Source organism: Sparus aurata, chromosome 3 (genome assembly GCF_900880675.1).
Source record: "Sparus aurata chromosome 3, fSpaAur1.1, whole genome shotgun sequence".
Classification (NCBI taxonomy): domain Eukaryota; kingdom Metazoa; phylum Chordata; class Actinopteri; order Spariformes; family Sparidae; genus Sparus; species Sparus aurata.
In genome coordinates, this window is record NC_044189.1 from 2,834,448 (window position 1) to 2,854,936 (window position 20,489).

The 20,489-nt window shown below is 39.4% G+C and overlaps 4 gene segments (V, D, J or C); 2 read left to right on the forward strand and 2 right to left on the reverse strand.

Annotated features, from left to right (window-relative positions):
• Window positions 1-1,909: 1,909 nt before the first annotated feature.
• On the reverse strand, window positions 1,910-2,576 carry LOC115579530 (immunoglobulin kappa variable 3-15-like). The segment is given in 2 exon segments: window positions 1,910-2,308; window positions 2,525-2,576. Coding segments are annotated over 2 exon segments (360 nt in total).
• A 2,538-nt stretch (window positions 2,577-5,114) lies between these two features.
• On the forward strand, window positions 5,115-8,682 carry LOC115579234 (Ig kappa-b4 chain C region-like). The segment is given in 3 exon segments: window positions 5,115-5,118; window positions 7,227-7,280; window positions 8,345-8,682. Coding segments are annotated over 3 exon segments (396 nt in total).
• A 3,623-nt stretch (window positions 8,683-12,305) lies between these two features.
• LOC115579235 (Ig kappa-b4 chain C region-like) lies at window positions 12,306-13,672 on the forward strand (the record flags this gene model as incomplete). The annotated part of the segment is given in 2 exon segments: window positions 12,306-12,501; window positions 13,188-13,672. Coding segments are annotated over 2 exon segments (528 nt in total), but the record flags the coding sequence as incomplete, so codon positions are not given.
• A 2,354-nt stretch (window positions 13,673-16,026) lies between these two features.
• On the reverse strand, window positions 16,027-19,420 carry LOC115579236 (Ig kappa chain V region K29-213-like). The segment is given in 3 exon segments: window positions 16,027-16,183; window positions 18,958-19,261; window positions 19,369-19,420. Coding segments are annotated over 3 exon segments (513 nt in total).
• Window positions 19,421-20,489: the final 1,069 nt, after the last annotated feature.

The following is a 20,489-nucleotide window of genomic DNA, read 5'->3' on the forward strand; positions in this document are numbered from 1 at the left end:
AAGGCAGAGTTTGATCCACTGCCTGTAAAACGACCTGGAATCCCTGATGCTCGAGTGCTAGCTGTGTAAATGAGAAGTTTAAGAGCTTCACCATCTCTCTGTTGGTACCAGGCTAAATACCTCCCAGCATGAACCCTCTGACTGATCCTACAGTTGATGGTGACGGAGCCTCCCAGAGCAGAGCTCGCTGCTCCAGGCTGAGTCACTGTGATCTGACCTCTGGACTCTGAGGACACAGAGACAAAAACATAAAGCAGCGTCATGGTTTTGTGGGCTTCATTTCAGAGGGACGGATGTTGATAGAGGAGAGGAGTTTGATTCTCTGGACTTTACCTGTGAAGCAGCAGCAGAGGAGAGTCCAGATGAGGACGCAGATCAAAGTCATGTTTTTGATGAGGAGGATTTCTGTGTCTTCTGTTGTCATGAAGGACAGCTGTCAGTCATCCAGTGTTCAACTCTCAGGACTATAAACTCTCCCAGAGCACTGGAGCATGGTGCTGCTGATGCAAAGTGGCTCTCTATGGAAATGCTCTGACTGACTCCAACAGGGACTTGGATTACTCTCATCATGCTGTTTATCAATGGATCAATCACCTTTTAAAAGTATTGATCAGAAACCTTTACACCAATTTTAAATGATTCTGAATTCATTCTTCTTAAAAACATTTGTTTCAAAATGTTGTCTGTCTTGGATTACTCTCAACATGCTGTTTAGCAATGGACCAATCACTTGATAAGATAAGTGATCAGCAGCATGCCATTGTTGATTTCTTTGTGAATTTGATTTTTTAACATAAATACGTCAGAGGAACAAAATGCAACCTTCAACATTTTATCTTTAGTACTGAAACCTGTCTGTCGTCATGGTTCAGCAATGATGCCTGTCTGTTGCCATGGTTACTGAGCTCAGAGAGGGAAATGAAACATTCAACATCAGTTTCATCCAATCTGAGGAAGACCAACAGAACTAGAAGCTCCTCTGCTGCAGCCAACAGGATGGAGTTTAGTTGAGCTCATATAAACTTTATTAATCTCTCTCTCTGCAGTGGGTCGAGTTGTTTTACTGTTTTTTATCTTTATCTGCAAATCTGTGTCTTTCTTTCTCACTCTCTATTTCAGTCATCACACCAACAATAATTTAATTATTACAATATATAACCTAATTACCAATCATTAACTTTATTCTTTTTATTGATTTATGCTCTGCAGATTGTAAAGCCAGGTGAGATTAAGTTATGATTCATCATATTGGGCTTCATCAATAAAAAGCAAATGACTGAAATTAATGTATCACAATCAAAACATAGTTTAAAATAATTGGGAAAATAGAATAGCATGTCATCAGCATATACAGTATGACATCATGCTATCTTAAACAAAGTTATTTATTTTAAAAAAACAGACACCATCACATTAACTTGTTTTTGTCAAATCTCAAGCAGAAAGATAAAAGACAAAGAGGACAGATGGACCATTACTAAGTTATTATACAAATAAAAACACCAAACATTTTAATTCTTTCCTGCAGACTTGAAATGAGTTTAAATTAAAAAAGAATTCAAATTAAAGAGACATGCGACAATAATGAAGAAAACATCAGGATCCAACCTGACTCTTTAATTGAATATATAAGTTTGATATGCTGTAGATTGATGATGGCGTTCCATAATGTGTATTCTTCTTGGATATGTATTAAGGATAATCTCAGGGAACCCTGAAGAAGCAGTTCTGAAGGAGAAAAGTTGTGATGAATTATCTTCTATATTAGCTTGCCTGGTGAATCAGTTGACATCAAACTCAGAGGAGGTTAAATATTTAAATGTTTCCTAAAAATATAAAATTTCTTTTTTTAATACAGTTATTACTGTCACTATAAAATGTTAGAATGAAATGATGTCATGGTGTGTATTATAGTGACATAATGTCTGTCAGTTGTGAATTCAGCTGTGAGTTCAAATCAGTTTCTCTTTAGCTGAAGGAGGTTTTTGTACGACATTGTATCACTGTGTGAACGGGAGGCTGTTATCCTGCTGACAGTAGTAAACTCCTGCATCTTCAGTCTGAACTCCACTGATGGTCAGAGTGAAGTCGGTCCCAGACTGACTCCCACTAAAACGATCTGAAACTCCAGACTGATGGTTTTGAGCATTATAAATGAGGAGTTTAGGAGCTTCTCCAGCTTTCTGATGATACCACTGCAAGTCATTAGTAACACCTGAACTGGCTTTACATCTGATGGAAACAGTCTGTCCTGGAGCAACAGACTGAGCTCCAGGAGACTGAGTCAGGATGATTTCTCCTGATGAATCTGCAAAACATGAAAAAGTGGAGAAGGGTTCATGAGACAAATCCAGTTTGGATAAAGACGATCAACATCCAAACAGAAGAGGATAATTTCTTTAACATGGAGAACAGATAGAAGAAGGTCAATGCTGCTTGTTTCAGTGTTTCTCCATCATAGCAGAACATCACTGTGGTGAACCTGGTGGCATCCTGAAGCAAAGTTTTCAGCAGAGAGTCTCACCTTGAACAAGGAGCCCCAGGGTGGCCAGCAGTAGAACCAGTGACATCATCATTGTGCTGCCAGCGTGTCAGTGGCTGTGAAAGGCCTGGACAGCCACTGATCAACACTGGCCTCTTAACGGCTGGGAGCAGAGAGGCAGGACACATATGCAAACACACAGAGTCAGTCAACTGTAGCTGTCCTCAACATATTTACATATTTACATGGAGAGGATGATAAAGTCTGGTCGTGAACTGATTTGTTTGTTGACAATCATTATTGATATCAATATTGCTGTTGTTTTGACATATTTACATGTTTAATGTGTGCATATTTCACCAAGTACAGCAGTGATGATGGATGAGGATCTGAAATGTCTTGTTCATGAAACTCCTACCAGAAGTTTTGGACATGTGGGCAGATCCAGAAAACATAGAAGTTTTTATCAGTTACATTCGGACAAATATCTTTGTCTCAATTCCAAGTCTTAACATTATGGCCACTGGACAACTAACTCACCTGAAGATTATCATGTGTTCTTGAAAAGCTCTGCATCGGTTTAATTCCTCACCCCTAAATGTTCTCATTTGTCTTTTCTTCTGGGTTCCCTGATGATAGTCACACGTCTCACACATATTGTGACAGGCTGCATATTTATCAGTTCTCCGAGGAACTTTTCCAAATTAAAACATTGTCTTCATGGTACTAGGGTCTACCTGTGCCAGGAGGAAATGTTTCTTGTGAAGTCAAGAATATCGGCCGGTGTTGATTTTCCCCAAATAGTATACTTGCAAGAAGGAACTATTTGTGATCATAGTCTGTCATAGTGGCCCAGCCATTCTTTACCTCAACTAAATAGATGAAGAAGGTTGATGTAATTCTAAAATAGCGACTAGGTCTTGATTTACATCAACTACAAGGGTCACAGGCTTTTAGGGATGGGCCTGTTTTTCTAAATTCCTCTGTACAAGAAGGGTATGTTCTACAACCTTTCAGAATATTTTCTAGGATGTGTTTATTTCAATGTATCATATTGTTACATTTTTTGATATTTAGGCCACTGCTGACTGTTTGCCATTGCTGTCTACAGCTTTTACAGACCGGTGGTTCGGTCCCGTTCTGTTCTGTCCATCTAAACTGACTGTTGTCGCGGACAACGAAGTGGAATTGGAATCTGTGGATGTTCGTGTGTAGCTAGCTGCTAGCCGCTAGCCCACCGACAAGGCCCACCTCCCGAGTCGACGGACCGGATGCACTGGCACGTCCAAAAACGGACTTAGGGTAAATAATGTCCACCACGCTTTTTCGTGAACATTGCCGTCACGTTTGCTTTGTGTCTGGTGCAGGAAGAAATGGTTAAAAACCGGCTTTTGTCACAAAAGTGTCCAAGCAGCAAGTTTGGTTGTTGAGGAATGGGAAGTTGTGGGAGGGACCGAGGCGGATGAATGACAGGCAAGGACGGTCGGTGTAGAGATAGCGATAGTGAGAGTTGAGAGATTTGTGACATTTAGCGTGTTTGGAGTGTATAGTTAGTGTGTTCTGTAGTGTTTGGTGTAGTGTATTTAGTGTTTAGTGGAGTCGTTTTTTTGTTTAATGAGTCAAAACAATGAGGAGACTGCTGAATGAGCATTGCCTGCATTTAAATGTAAATAGTTACATATAACTTTGTAAATGTTAAAAATGTATGTACATATTTAGCAAACAACAATTTATATTTGCATTATAAGTAATAAAAAATGGTTTGTTAAACATAGTTGTGGTTTTCACAGTAAAAAAAATCTAACTTTTTCTACTCGGATTTTAGTTTTTTTGTGATTTTAGGTCCATTGTGTTGATACAGTATGTCAAAATAAAAAAATAACTGTACAGTCACACATGTGAGGTTGTGCTGAAAATAATGACACCAAGTAAATAGTTTTAAAGGTGAAATATAATGGCAAAATCAAAAATAGTCAAAAATGGCCAATTATACCCTGGAATATCAGATTTCACAACAAACCTAAATATCCCTGACGTCCCACCTTCAAACACAGCCTCATTTGGCCATCCATGAAAAAGCTACTTAACCTCCCACTTTTCTTTAGGAATACATTTTTCTTACGGGCACTGCACTAGTATAGTTAAAATAAATGTGTTCCAGTATGTAACTGAGATCAAAGGTCATGATTAACACATCTGTCACTAACAAGACAAGGTTGGGTACTATTGAGGATTAGACAGGAAGTATTTTCATTTCTAGAAAATAAGATTTTTTTTTGGCACTTAGGGTTAGGGTTATGTGTGTGTGTGTCCTCAGTGAAGTGTATCAGTCTCTGCAGTAGCTTCCAGCTGCAGCAGTCAGTTCAGTTTCTGTTCAGTCTGACTGAGGGAGGTTTTTGTACGACGGTTTTTCACTGTGTGCACACAGCTTGATTGTTGATTTCATGATAACTCTGACAGTAGTAAACTGCTACATCTTCAGCCTGAACTCCACTGATGGTCAGAGTGAAGGCAGAGTTTGATCCACTGCCTGTAAAACGACCTGGAATCCCTGATTCTCGATAGCTAGCCCAGTAAATTAGGCGTTTAGTAGTTTCTCCATCTCTCTGTTGGTACCAGGCTAAAAAGTGGTATGGGTATGATAAAAAAACATTCTGACTAGTCCTGCAGTCCTGCAGTTGATGGTGCTTTTTCCAAACTGAAACAAATTCAAGGGAGGAGGAATGTCGCTGTAATTCTATAACAGCAGCTGGGTCTTGAATTACCTCAACTACACAGGTAACAGGCTTTTAGAGATGGGATAGTATTTCTACAATGAGGGTATTTGCTTGTATCAAGCATGAATCCTCTTGTTTTCAAACTACTCCTCTTTGTTTGGTAAGTTATTTCACATCATGATAAGTGTAGAAGAATCTGCACTTCTGTATCAGTTATACTAAATGAAATAGGCCTATGAAATTGAGATGAGTAATCCAAACCTACAAAGTGTTGATCAGCATTCATCATATGAATGAATTTATTGCTCTTCAGGTCACAGCTGAATATTAGCTGCTGCTGGCTAAACCGATATATAACGAGCAGGACACTGCTGTCCAAACTTTATTCAGGATACTGCTGACCATTAGCCATGTGTGGAAAAAGCCTTCACATCAGAAGCATGGCAGAGAATCATTAATGGTAGACTGTTAGTTTTCTTTGTGTGCCATGCTTCCTAATAAATTCTGTCTCTAAGTTTATGGTTCTGTATTTGTTTGTTTAACCGGGTCCTGTTTCATTTGTTTCATGGTGAGAAGCTGTGATGGAGGAATTAACTGGTTTTCTGCCAAAACAAGTTTGTCATTGAACTTGTTCTGATACAAGTTTATTGGTGGTTGAAGCATCAATGGATGAAATGATGAATCTAGGTGATAAAACTATGTGTGTGTGTGTGTGTGTGTGTGTGTGTGTGTGTGTGTGTGTGTGTGTCCTCAGTGAAGTGTATCATTCTCTGCAGTAGCTTCCAGTTGCAGCAGTCAGTTCAGTTTCTGTTCAGTCTGACTGAGGGAGGTTTTTGTACGACGGTTTTTCACTGTGTGAACACACGCTGACCGTTGATCATATGATTACCCTGACAGTAGTAAACTGCTGCATCTTCCCTTTGAACTCCACTGATGGTCAGAGTGAAGGCAGAGTTTGATCCACTGCCTGTAAAACGACCTGGAATCCCTGATGCTCTTTGATTAGCGAGGTAAATGAGAAGTTTAGGAGTTTCTCCATCTCTCTGTTGGTACCAGTATTGTTCATGGACAGACACATAATAAACATTCTGACTGGTCCTACAGTTGATGGTGACGGAGCCTCCCAGAGCAGAGCTCACTGCTCCAGGCTGAGTCACTGTGATCTGACCTCTGGACTCTGAGGACACAGAGACAAAAACATAAAGCAGCGTCATGGTTTTGTGGGCTTCATTTCAGAGGGACGGATGTTGATAGAGGAGAGGAGTTTGATTCTCTGGACTTTACCTGTGAAGCAGCAGCAGAGGAGAGTCCAGATGAGGACGCAGATCAAAGTCATGTTTTTGATGAGGAGGATTTCTGTGTCTTCTGTTGTCATGAAGGACAGCTGTCAGTCATCCAGTGTTCAACTCTCAGGACTATAAACTCTCCCAGAGCACTGGAGCATGGTGCTGCTGATGCAAAGTGGCTCTCTATGGAAATGCTCTGACTGACTCCAACAGGGACTTGGATTACTCTCATCATGATGTTTATCAATGGATCAATCACTGTATCAGATTATTGATCAGGATTGTGTCAGAGCTCATCTGTATCTGTCTTTGGTTTGACGGTGATGGTCAACTTTACTTCAGAGTATTTGTGAAATCCTCGTAATTAACTGCCACACAACCCAACATCATTGTTGACAGAATTATCGGAAATTTTTCTGTTTATTTAAATCATAATCTACAATGTTTCTGATAATCAGTTACAATTAGCAGGAGTCATTAAAAAGATTTTACTTTAAAGTGCTTCATTTTCATTAGTTTCAAAGATGAATGAATTTTGCTTGTAGAAGTTTGACATTCCACAATAAAAACATTGAATACATATTCATACATTTAGAGTCTGTGTTTAACACTTAAACCATTATAATCAGCCACTATAACATAAACTGGGTAAACTGGGAACGTGTTTGTTGAGTGTGTTTGTGTCAAAGTCAGAGAGCCGTGTCTCTCTACAGTCAGAGGTTTTTGTACGGCGGCTCAATGAGTTTGTATCACTGTGGTACACGTTCGGTGGAGGAACCAGACTGGATGTTGGAAGTAAGTCAAATATTTTAATGTTTTTATCATTACAGGCACCATCTTTTCTTTTTCCCTTTATATTACATGCAAAATAGTCAGTTTTTCATATTAATGATTCATTTTTTAAAGAAATATTTCTTATTAAGAGACAAAGTTTGCTTCAGAAATATGAACTTAAAAACTAACTACAATAAATATAATATATTAAGACAGTAGACAAATCATTATTTTCTACTTTAATGGTAAAATTGCATTTTGAGGGCTTGTAGGTTTAGTTCAGTGTGTCAAAGTCAGAGAGCCGTGTCTCTCTACAGTCAGAGGTTTTTGTACGGCGGCTCAATGAGTTTGTATCACTGTGGTGGACTTTTGGTGGAGGAACCAGACTGGATGTTGGAAGTAAGTTTCTGCACAAATCCTTTGTAAAATACTGTGAAGTCATTTTTAATGTCATGTTTTGGATGTTTGAGACGGAAAAATATATCTTGTTTTAATTCCAACACTTTTAGTCTTCATGTTTTAATTTCCCTCCTTTACCATGGAGGCTAACTCAGAGCAGCTTTACTAAACATTTCTTTACACATTCCTGTCAAAGTGACATTTGAACAGTCTGAAGTGTAGAAAAGATAAAACTGGAAACCTGTTTTACAAATGTTTTGTAAGAGGAGATGTAATTTTTCACCTCAATGATATCAGTGTTCAAAACGCTCCTCTTGTCCAACATTTGTTTGTAGTCGGTTCATTTTCTGTATTTGTGTATGTGTCCACTAAATATTTTAAAGTCACATATAGTTCAGATTTTGTCTGATTGTGATGAGAAAGTTTGATGTCTTTTATTTCCAGTGTAGTTTGATATATTTCAGCTCATTCTGTTTGATGAGTCTCTCTGTGCTGATATGCATGAGAGGCTTCTTAAAGGGAAGTGAAACAATGTGTGAGTGAGTGACTGGTGGAGCAGAAAAACCATCTGACAGAAACTCCTTAAAGGACTAAATCAACTCTCACACAGTGAAGGTGTCCCAGTGTCTGCTGGTTGATTGACAGCAGCGTGGTCCCTGTCCTCTAAGCTGATTGGTGTCTCCTAGGTGATGTCCGTCCCACCCTGACGGTGCTGCCCCCCTCCAGTGAGGAGCTGCAGCAGGGGAAGGCCACGCTCATGTGTCTGGCCAACAAGGGCTTCCCCTCAGACTGGAGTCTGTCCTGGAAGGTGGACGGCAGCAGCAGCAGCAGCAGCAGCAGCAGCTGGGAGCAGAGCAGGAGCCCCGGGGTGCTGGAGAAGGACGGCCGCTACAGCTGGAGCAGCACCCTGAGGCTCCCTGCAGACCAGTGGAGGAAGGTGGGCTCTGTGACCTGTGAGGCCACCCAGGGCTCCCAGACTCCAGTCTCAGAGACACTGAGGAGAGACCAGTGTTCCCAGTCCTGACCTGACTCACTGGGACTCTGCTGCTGGTTTTACTCTCATACTGCTCTCAGCTCTCTCTCTGTTCTCTCTTTCTCTCAACATGTTTCAACATTAATGTCTTCTTGCTTCTGTTTCAACATTTTACAACAATAAAGATTTCATTACCTTTTATTATAAATGTGACATGTCTTTGACCTTCTTTTTCAACATGTATGATATATGAGGAACATTTGTCAGATTAATGCACACAGTCACATCAGAACTAAATCCATTTTTCACAGATTTCTTTTTAATGGTTTTAAGACTACTGGTTTTATCCCAGAGAGTTTTTTGTTTTATCTACTCTCATTGATGTAGATAATATTAAAACTTATTTAAAAAGATTAAGTCATTTATTATTACAACGTATACATATTTTCTGAATGAATAAATCAAAATAAAAGAACAATAATTCAGCATTAGAAATATAAATTAGAGTATCATCTGTGTACAGTGATAACTCCTTCTCTATCTCCAGATTGATCACAGTTTGAAAGTTTAATTTGTTTTGCTTGCAGTAATCTTTCTCTCTTTCTCAAAACATGTCTAAACATTAATGTTTTACAACAATAAAGATTTCATTACCTTCGTTATAAATATGACATGTCTATGTCTTCTTCGCAACATATATGAGATACGAGGAACATTTGTCAGATTAATGCACACAGTCACTCAAATAACAACTCCATCATTTCCTTGTTACATTTTCATTGTTTTAAGACTGTGGATATTCTTCAGTAGTCTTTTTATACTTTGATCTATATGTATTAATTTGTACATTTTAAGCACCAATTCAACATGATTTCTGGTTCATGGGTCTTGAAAATGTTTTCAAAATGTCGTCCGTCTAATGTTAACTAATTTAAGTACAAAATGAAGTTTTGTTTCTTTGAAGGGACGTGCATCAGACTGACATGAAACCATCATGAACATGACGGAGTCTTTATGGATGGAAATGACTGTTTATGTCATTCAGTCAATTATTTCACTTTTTAATGTGACATTGACGTTGTTTGAGATGAAGACATCATTTCGTCTTTGTTCTTTTTTATCATCATAGTTGAAATTTAAATTTCCTGCACTGAACATCATTTTATTTACTTAAGATAATATCAGTTATGATTTGAGGATAACAGCTTTTTTTTGGGCCGACCTTGATCAGGATTGTTTCTGATGCTGCTCTGTGTCCTCATGTTGTCTCAAATGAACAAATGTTCTAATCTGATGTGATACAGTATCAAGCTGAGGTCAAAGGTCAGAAGTGTTTTATTAACTGTCATCGTTTGGCTCCTCCAAATTACATGGCAAATGATATAAGAACATGTCATTATAATTGGATATACATGGAAGGTGAGACACTGTGATGGAACATATGTAATGTGTGTGTGTGTGTGTGTGTGTGTGTGTGTGTGTGTGTGTGTGTGTGTGTGTGTGTGTCCTCAGTCTCTGCAGTACTGCAGTGCTTGAGTGCTAGACCAGTAAATGAGAAGTTCAGGAGTTTCTCCATGTTTCTGTTGGTACCAGAAACTAATAACATCATAAGATATAAAATATGTTATTTCATGTGCTCTTAGTTTGGACTGAGCTGAAGTTTGAACTGTAGCTGTCCACATCACATCATGTTGTTTCTGCTGCCAAACCATTTCCTGCACTACTGCCCAAATATCAGGTTCACAGTCTCCATCCTAATCCCTTCATGTTCACAACAATCCATCATTTCTTCTGGGTTCAGAGTTTCCAAGGTGCTTTTCTAAACTGAAACCTTGTCTGTATCGTACCAGTGTCTACCTGTGCCAGCAGAACTATTTTCCTGTCAATTCTAAAATAGCAGCCTGTCTTGATTTTCCATATCTAGGGTCCTCACAACAAGGAACTATTTGTGGGAAATGTGTTTTAGGGAAATGTATTTTTCTTTCCCCCAACTGAAGTTATGAGGAACATCGCTGTTATTCTGTAATAGCTGCTGGGTCTTAATTTACCCCAGCTAGACAGGTAACAGGCTTTCAGAGAAATTCCTCTGTACAATAATGGTATTTGGTCATATGTAAGATGAAACCTATGGTTTTCAATCTACTCCTCTTTGCTTGGCAAAAATCTGCTCTTCTATAATTAGTTATACTAAATGAAATAGGTCTAAAATTGGATGACTAATCCAGACCCACAATATGTTGATTAAAATCTATCATATTTTTCAATTTATTGCTATTCCAGTCATTGCATTAGCCGCTGCTGGCTAAACCGACATATCACGAGCAGGACACTGCTGTCCAAACTTGATTCAGGATGCTGCTGACCATTAGCCATGTGTGGATAAAGCCTTTGCATCAGAAGCAGAGCAGAGAATCATTAATGGTAGACTGTTTTCATTGTGTGCCATGCTTCCTTATGAATTCTGTCTCTAAGTTTATGGTTCTGTATTTGTTTGTTTAACTGAGTCCCGTTTAATTTGTTTCATGGTGAGAAGCTGTGATGGAGGAATTAACTGGTTTTCTACCGAAACAACTTTGTCATTGAACTTATTTTGATACGAGTTTATTGATGGTTCAAGCATCAATGGATCAAATGGTTAATCTGCATGATAAAACTGTGTGTGTGTGTGTGTGTGTGTGTGTGTGTGTGTGTCCTCAGTGAAGTGTATCAGTCTCTGCAGTAGCTTCCAGCTGCAGCAGTCAGTTCAGTTTCTGTTCAGTCTGACTGAGGGAGGTTTTTGTACGACGGATTTTCACTGTGTGAACACATGCTGACTGTTGATGTAATGTTGACTCTGACAGTAGTAAACTGCTGCATCTTCAGCCTGAACTCCACTGATGGTCAGAGTGAAGGCAGAGTTTGATCCACTGCCTGTAAAACGACCTGGAATCCCTGATGCTCGAGTGCTAGCAGAGTAAATGAGAAGTTTAGGAGTTTCTCCATCTCTCTGTTGGTACCAGGCTAAAATGTGGTAGCTGGTTAGAAAAACCTGATGCCGATAAACATCCTGACTGGTCCTACAGTTGATGGTGACGGAGCCTCCCAGAGCAGAGCTCACTGCTCCAGGCTGAGTCACTGTGATCTGACCTCTGGACTCTGAGGACACAGAGACAAAAACATAAAGCAGCGTCATGGTTTTGTGGGCTTCATTTCAGAGGGACGGATGTTGATAGAGGAGAGGAGTTTGATTCTCTGGACTTTACCTGTGAAGCAGCAGCAGAGGAGAGTCCAGATGAGGACGCAGATCAAAGTCATGTTTTTGATGAGGAGGATTTCTGTGTCTTCTGTTGTCATGAAGGACAGCTGTCAGTCATCCAGTGTTCAACTCTCAGGACTATAAACTCTCCCAGAGCACTGGAGCATGGTGCTGCTGATGCAAAGTGGCTCTCTATGGAAATGCTCTGACTGACTCCAACAGGGACTTGGATTACTCTCATCATGCTGGTTATCAATGGATCAATCACTTAAAGTATTGATTAGGCAATTTTCAATTTCAACTTTATAAGAGTTTGGCTTCATGTTTCTTGAAAAAATGTGTTTCACAATGTTGTTTCTTTTGTTTGAATTAAATGAAGAGTAAATTAATTTTAATCAAAAATGAACATATATGAAATAAAAAAAAAACATTCTGTAAATCTGTGGCTCTGTGTTATCGTCACTTTTCATATCAGCTGATAATATTTTACAATCAGAGACTAATTGTGTTGAGTGTGTTTGTGTCAAAGTCAGAGAGCCGTGTCTCTCTACAGTCAGAGGTTTTTGTACGGCGGCTCAATGAGTTTGTATCACTGTGGTGGACTTTTGGTGGAGGAACCAGACTGGATGTTGGAAGTAAGTTTCTGCACAATTTCTTTGTAAAATACTGAAAAGTCATTTTTGATGTCATGTTTTAGATGTTTGAGGCAGATAAATATATCTTGTTTTAATTCCAACACTTATATTCTTCATGTTTTAATTCTCCTCCTTTATCATGGAGGCTAACTCAGAGCAGCTTTACTAAACATTTCTTTACACATTCCTGTCAAAGTGACATTTAAACAGCCTGAAGTGTAGAAAAGATAAAACTGTAAACCTGTTTTACAAATGTTTTGCAAGAGAAGATGCAATTTTTCACCTCAATGATAGCAGTGTTCAAAACGCTCCTCTTGTCCAACATTTGATTGCAGTCGGTTCATTTTCTGTATTTGTGTATGTGTCCACTAAATATTCTAAAGTCACATATAGTTCAGGTTTTGTCTGATTGTGATGAGAAAGTTTGATGTCTTTTATTTCCAGTGTAGTTTGATATATTTCAGCTCATTCTGTTTGATGATTCTCTCTGTGCTGATATGCATGAGAGGCTTCTTAAAGGGAAGTGAAACAATGTGTGAGTGAGTGACTGGTGGAGCAGAAAAACCATCTGACAGAAACTCCTTAAATGACTAAATCAACTCTCACACAGTGAAGGTGTCCCAGTGTCTGCTGGTTGATTGACAGCAGTGTGGTCCCTGTCCTCTAAGCTGATTGGTGTCTCCTAGGTGATGTCCGTCCCACCCTGACGGTGCTGCCCCCCTCCAGTGAGGAGCTGCAGCAGGGGAAGGCCACGCTCATGTGTCTGGCCAACAAGGGCTTCCCCTCAGACTGGAGTCTGTCCTGGAAGGTGGACGGCAGCAGCAGCAGCAGCAGCAGCTGGGAGCAGAGCAGGAGCCCCGGGGTGCTGGAGAAGGACGGCCGCTACAGCTGGAGCAGCACCCTGAGGCTCCCTGCAGACCAGTGGAGGAAGGTGGGCTCTGTGACCTGTGAGGCCACCAAGGGCTCCCAGACTCCAGTCTCAGAGACACTGAGGAGAGACCAGTGTTCCCAGTCCTGACCTGACTCACTGGGACTCTGCTGCTGGTTTTACTCTCATACTGCTCTCAGCTCTCTCTCTGTTCTCTCTTTCTCTCAACATGTTTCAACATTAATGTGTTCTTGCTTCTGTTTCAACATTTTACAACAATAAAGATTTCATTACCTTTATTATGAACGTGACGTGTCTTTGACCTTCCTTTCAACATGTATGATATATGAGGAACATTTGTTAGATTAATGCACACAGTCACATCAGAACCAAATCCATTTTTCCGCGAATGCTTTTTAATGGTTTTAAGACTCTTGATTCTATCAGACAGAGTTTTCTGTTTTATCTACCGTTATTAATTTCAGTAACAATACAATTTTTTCCTTATTCTTTGAAGTCACAAAATCATCTTGCCATTAGGAAGATGAATTTGTTCCTGAAACTTATTCTTATTTAATGAATGAAAAAATCTAAATAAAAGAACAATAATTCAGCAATAGTAAAATAAATCAAAGTATCATCTGCGTAGAGTGATAACTCCTTTTCTTTCTCCACATTGATCACAGTTTGAACGTTTAATTTGTGTAGTTTGCAGTAATCTTTCTCTCTTTCTCAAAACATGTCTAAACATGTATTCTTGCTCCTTTTTCAACATTTTACAACAAGAAAAATGTCTTTACCTTTATTATAAACCTGACGCTTTTTTGGCCTTTTTTCAACACATAGGATAAATGAGGAACATTTGTCAAATTAATGCACAGTCACTAAAATAACGACTCCATTATTTCCTCATCACGTTTTCACTGTATTAAGACTGTAGGTATTATTCTATAGTTTGTCTAGTATGATAAATATGGATTCATTTGTACAATTTAAGCACCAATCTAATATGATTTTTGGTTCATGGTTCTTGAAAAATGATTCAAGATGTCATCTGTCTAATTTGAATTAACTCAAAGAGAAAATGAAGTTTTGTTTCTTTGAAGGGACTTGCATCAGACTGACATGAATCCATCATGAACATGACAGAGTTTTTATGGATGGAAATTACTGTTCATGGCATTCAGTCAATTATTTCATATTTTAATATGACGTTGACATTGTTTGAGATGAAGACATCATTTTATACTTTAGTTTTATTTGTGTATTTATGCTTTAAAACAACTTGTCTCTAACTATAAAAGGCACAATTCAACGATGTTTATGTTCTTTCTCGGCTTACAGCAACTGCTCAGAGTTTGTATGAAGTATGGTATGTATGACATCAAATTTCAATTCAAAAAGAGAGTTATCATGATAGCCAGAACTAAGGAGGATCAGAAGCTAAAGTTTCCCTCCTTTTACATGTCTGAGCAAGAGCTAGATACTGTAACCAAAGTAAAATACTTAGGGCATATCATCAGGAATAACCTTTATGATGATGATGATATTCAGCGCCAGTGTTATAAATTATATGCTCAGGCAAATATGCTGGTACGCAAATTTCATATGTGCACTGATGAGGTTAAAACAGCTCTTTTTAGAGCATACTGCACTCTGCTTTACACAGCACACCCATGGTGTAGCCACAGTAAAGCAAAGATGAATAAGATTGAGGTGGCATATAATGATGCTCTTAGAATCTTGTTAAAGTAACCAAGGTGGCAAAGTGCTAGCAAGATGTTTGTGAACTGTAACGTTCCCACATTTCAGGCATTATTTAGGAATTGTATGTATAAATGTATGTGTCGGCTGATTGAGTCAAAGAATTGGATTATAATGTCTTTGATTGACCCAAAGTGAGAAAAGATATTCCTCCAGCTTTTGGAAATATTGGAACCAACATTTGTATGTTTTTTAACCATTGAGGACACATGTCTATCTATGAGTAATCTTATGTCTGTCTGTATATTGTGTGTGTCTTTTATATCTGGACCTCGAGTCTGTCAATAAAGATAATAATTTTGTCTTGTTTTCTTTTTCATGATCATAGCGGACATTTAAATGTTCTTCGCTGAACATGATTTAGTTTATTTAAGATAATATCAGTTTGAGGATAACAGCTTATTTTGGGCCAAACTTGATCAGGATTGTTTCTGATGCTGCTCTGTGTCTTCATGTTGTCTTGAATTAATATATGTTCTAATCTGATGTGATACAGTATCAAGCTGAGGTCAAAGATCAGAAGTGTTTTCATTAACTGTCCTCGTTTGGCTCGTGATTATATGGCAACTCATATAAGAGCATGGGATTATAATTGGATAAATGGAAGTTGGGAAGTGTGACGGTGTGTGTCCTCAGTGAAGTGTATCAGTCTCTGCAGTAGCTTCCAGCTGCAGCAGTCAGTTCAGTTTCTGTTCAGTCTGACTGAGCGAGGTTTTTGTACGACGGTTTTTCACTGTGTGAACACACGCTGACTGTTGATCCAGTGATAACTCTGACAGTAGTAAACTGCTGCATCTTCAGCCTGAACTCCACTGATGGTCAGAGTGTAATCAGTCCCAGAGCCTGACCCACTGAAACGATCTGAAACTCCAGAATGTCGTGTTGAGCCACATCTAATAAGGAGTGTAGGAGCTTTTCCAGTTTTCTGAATGTACCACTGGAAGCAGTAACCCGTACTTGGGCTGACTGTACATCTGATAGAAACAGTCTGTCCTGGAGCAACAGACTGAGCTCCAGGAGACTGAGTCACCGTGACTTGTCCTGATGAATCTGAAAAACATGAAAAAGAGGAGAAGAGTTATTGAGACAAATCCAGTTTGGAGAAAGACAATCAACATCCAAACAGAAGAGGATCATTTCTTTAACATGGAGAACAGATGGAAGAAGGTCAATGCTGCTTGTTTCAGTGTTTCTCCATCATAGCAGAACATCACTGTGGTGAACCTGGTGGCATCCTGAAGCAAAGTTTTCAGCAGAGAGTCTCACCCTGAACAAGGAGCCCCAGGGTGGCCAGCAGTAGAACCAGTGACATCATCATTGTGCTGCCAGCGTGTCAGTGGCTGTGAAAGGCCTGGACAGCCACTGATCAACACTGGCCTCTTAACGGCTGGGAGCAGAGAGGCAGGACACATATGCAAACACACAGAGTCAGTCAACTGTAGCTGTCCTCAACGTATTTACATATTTACATGGCGAGGATGTTAAAGTCTGGTCGTAAACTGATTTGTTTTTTGACAATCATTATTGACATTATCAATATTACTGTTGTTTTTGACATGTTTAGATATTTAATGTGTTCATATTTCACAAAGTACAGCAGTGATGATGGATGAGGGGATGCTGAGCCTGACGACCTCAAATGTCTTGTTCATGGAACTCCCACTAGAATTTTGGACATGTGGGCGATCCAGAAAACATGTTTGTTATCATCATCATCAGTTACAGTTGGACAGATTTCTTTGTCTCAAGTCCATGTAGTAACAGTTTGGCAACTGGGCAACTAATTCAACTGAAGAGCATTATATCCTCTTGAAAAGCTCTGCATTGGTTTAATTCGTCACCGCTTAATGTTCTCATTAGTCTTTTATTCTGGGTTCTGTGATTACAGTCACACGTCTCACACATATTGGATAGGCTGCATATTTATCAGTTCACAGAGGCACTTTTCCAAATCAAAACTCGGTCTTCATAGTACTAGGGTCTACCTGTGCCAGGAGGAAATCTTTCCTGTAAAGTCAAGACTAGCGGCTGGCGTTGATTTTCCTGAACTAGCATATTTGCAACAAGGAACTATTTGTGGTCATAGTCTGTCATACTGGCCCAGCCATTCTTTACCTCAACTCAAGGGATGAGGAAGATTGCTGAAGTTCTAAAATAGCGACTACGTCTTGATTTACGTTGACTACACGGGTAACAGGCTTTGAAGGATTGGCTTGTTTTCTAAATTCCTCTGTATAAGAAGTGTATGTTCTAAAACCTTGCAAACTGTTTTCAATCAACTCCCCTTTGCTTGATGATGCATGTAAGAATCTGCACTTCCATCCTAGATATAGATATAAATAGGTCTAAAGTTTGGTGAGTAATCTATAGGCATTATTGTCCTCAAGCTGTTGCTGACCATGATATTCAGGTTACAGCTGACCATTATATATCAATAGTTCAAGTCTTTAAATATAAAGCAGGGCCTTTCTCTCCTCTAGTCTCTGATGGTGGGGTTGTTCATGTCACTGCTGACCATTCACCATTGCTACCAAAGATAATCATTTTGTCTTGTTTTCTTTTTCATGATCATAGCGGACATTTAAATGTTCTTCGCTGAACATGATTTAGTTTATTTAAGATAATATCAGTTTGAGGATAACAGCTTATTTTGGGCCAACCTTGATCAGGATTGTTTCTGATGCTGCTCTGTGTCTTCATGTTGTCTTGAATTAATATATGTTCTAATCTGATGTGATACAGTATCAACATATCATGATACTGACCTACACATTTACATATTCACATGTAGATTTATATTGTTTTTGTTGTTGTTTAAACTGCATATCATAGAAAGTGTTCAATGGAATATGTGTTTCCAAAAAATATGTGATTGTGAATTATCTGTGTCTGCAGTGGAAGATGTGATCACACTGTAAAAAATGCAAACTACCACCTGTGTTTCCAGTCTAAGACTGTATTTTAAGTTATACAAATTTCCAGTTAAAGCAACAGGAAGTTTTAGTTTTTCCTGCACTAATTCAAGGTAATGAAGTTAATTCATTTGACATGTTGCAATCCAAGGTGCACAATGAAATGTAAACTGTAGCCCCTTAATGCGACACACATGTAGACCATCTATGCAAATATCTAACCCTTTTTATGGGGGGTTTTAGGAGATAAACAATCAAAATGAAGATCTCTTTGAAGTTCTATTAGTTCTTTTGTTTCTTCTGTGAAATGAACATCACCATGACATGTTTATTTGTATTCAGAATAATCTAAAATGAACACATTTGTGTTACTTTGACCTTTCCACAATATCAAAAACCTATCAGTTATTTCTCTTGTTATTGGTGATTACGATAAATATAAATGAGGCAGTCTTTTGCCATTTGCACATCTGAAATTGAATTATCCTCCATGGGAGGTCAGCCAGAATACACTATAACACCTGGTCCTTTGTGAGTTGCCCCGCAAATTTTCTGTTGAGGAGATCCCATATTTCTTAATTTCTTGGTCATTTAAAATGATAGTGATGGTTCCAACCAAAATGTCGATAACCCTCTAACCCGAAACTGAAAAAGGGAGGAGGAGGGTTATATAAAATATAGCAGGATGTCATCTGCATACAACCAAATTTTCTGATGTTTTTTTCCTGATTTTCAAATCAAGAAATATACTGCGATTTATCTTTGGGCCTTGTAGCTAACTACTGGTGTGTGTTTGTTTGTGTCTGTGTGTATGTGTGTGTGTGTGTGTGTGTGTATGTCCAAGTGTATCAGTCTCTGCAGTAGCTTCCAGCTGCAGCAGTCAGTTCAGTTTCTGTTAAGTCTGACACATACTGACTGTTGACAGTATGACCACTCTGACAGTAGTAAACTGCTGCATCTTCAGCCTGAACTCCACTGATGGTCAGAGTGAAGGCAGAGTTTGAGCCACTGCCTGTAAAACGACCTGGAATCCCTGATGCTCGAGTGCTAGCAAAGTAAATTAGGAGTTTAGTAGTTTCTCCATCTCTCTGTTGGTACCAGGCTAAACGGTCATTATTATAAACATCCTGACTGGTCCTACAGTTGATGGTGACGGAGCCTCCCAGAGCAGAGCTCACTGCTCCAGGCTGAGTCACTGTGATCTGACCTCTGGACTCTGAGGACACAGAGACAAAAACATAAAGCAGCGTCATGGTTTTGTGGGCTTCATTTCAGAGGGACGGATGTTGATAGAGGAGAGGAGTTTGATTCTCTGGACTTTACCTGTGAAGCAGCAGCAGAGGAGAGTCCAGATGAGGACGCAGATCAAAGTCATGTTTTTGATGAGGAGGATTTCTGTGTCTTCTGTTGTCATGAAGGACAGCTGTCAGTCATCCAATGTTCAACTCTCAGGACTATAAACTCTCCCAGAGCACTGGAGCATGGTGCTGCTGATGCAAAGTGGCTCTCTATGGAAATGCTTCAGTTCTGTCAACCTGGACCCTCCCCATGAGTTTTGTCTGATACATCCAAGAACAAACATGCAGATGGTTTTCCGGTGGTATTCAAAAACAAATTCGAATTCAAAAAGGTCAGGGACATCTAATTAACAGCTTGCGTGAGAATTTAGTGCTATTTAAAATGTCTTATTTTCTGTGCTCTTAGTTTGGACTCAGCTGAAGTTTGCACTTTAACTGTCCACATCACATCATTTTGTTTCTTGTGCAAAACCATTTCCTGCACTACTGCTCAAATATCGTGTTCACAGTCTCCATCCTAATCCCTTCATGTTCACATCAATTCATATTTTCTTTCTGGGTTCAGAGTTTTCAAGGTGTTTTTCCATCTGAAACATTATTCAGGACCTGGAGGACTACACTTCATCTGTCTTGAGTAGTGTCCGACCGATAGGGATCTTTTGGCCCGATAACGATAGCCGATATTAGAGGGGGTGCAATCCCTGATAGCCGATATGCAACCGATATAGTGAGTTTTTGAGCTGGAATGAAAACAGGCCTTGGATTTTGCATAGATTTTGCACCGATGTGATTATGCAATAGTACAGTCACAGTGACAGTAGTACAGACAGATGCTTTCTTAAACCAATGTCTTTATTCCGCTGGTTGATCGGCTGACTGGTCAGGTGGTTGGGAGGTTTCGTGGTATAGAGTGGGGGAGGGACTTCACTGAAAGTGAGCTCAGCCAGAGAGTCTCTGGCTGAGCTCAGCGCGCCCCACAGGACAAAATAAATCAGTACACCAGCACGTGCTTTTGTCATTGTCACACTTTTTTTTCTATCGGTGCAACATTTCACCGATACGATTGAACCCCTGATAGAAATTGGGCCGTTCTATCGGGCCCCGATATATCGGTGGCTGATAATCGGTCGGTCACTAGTCCTGAGC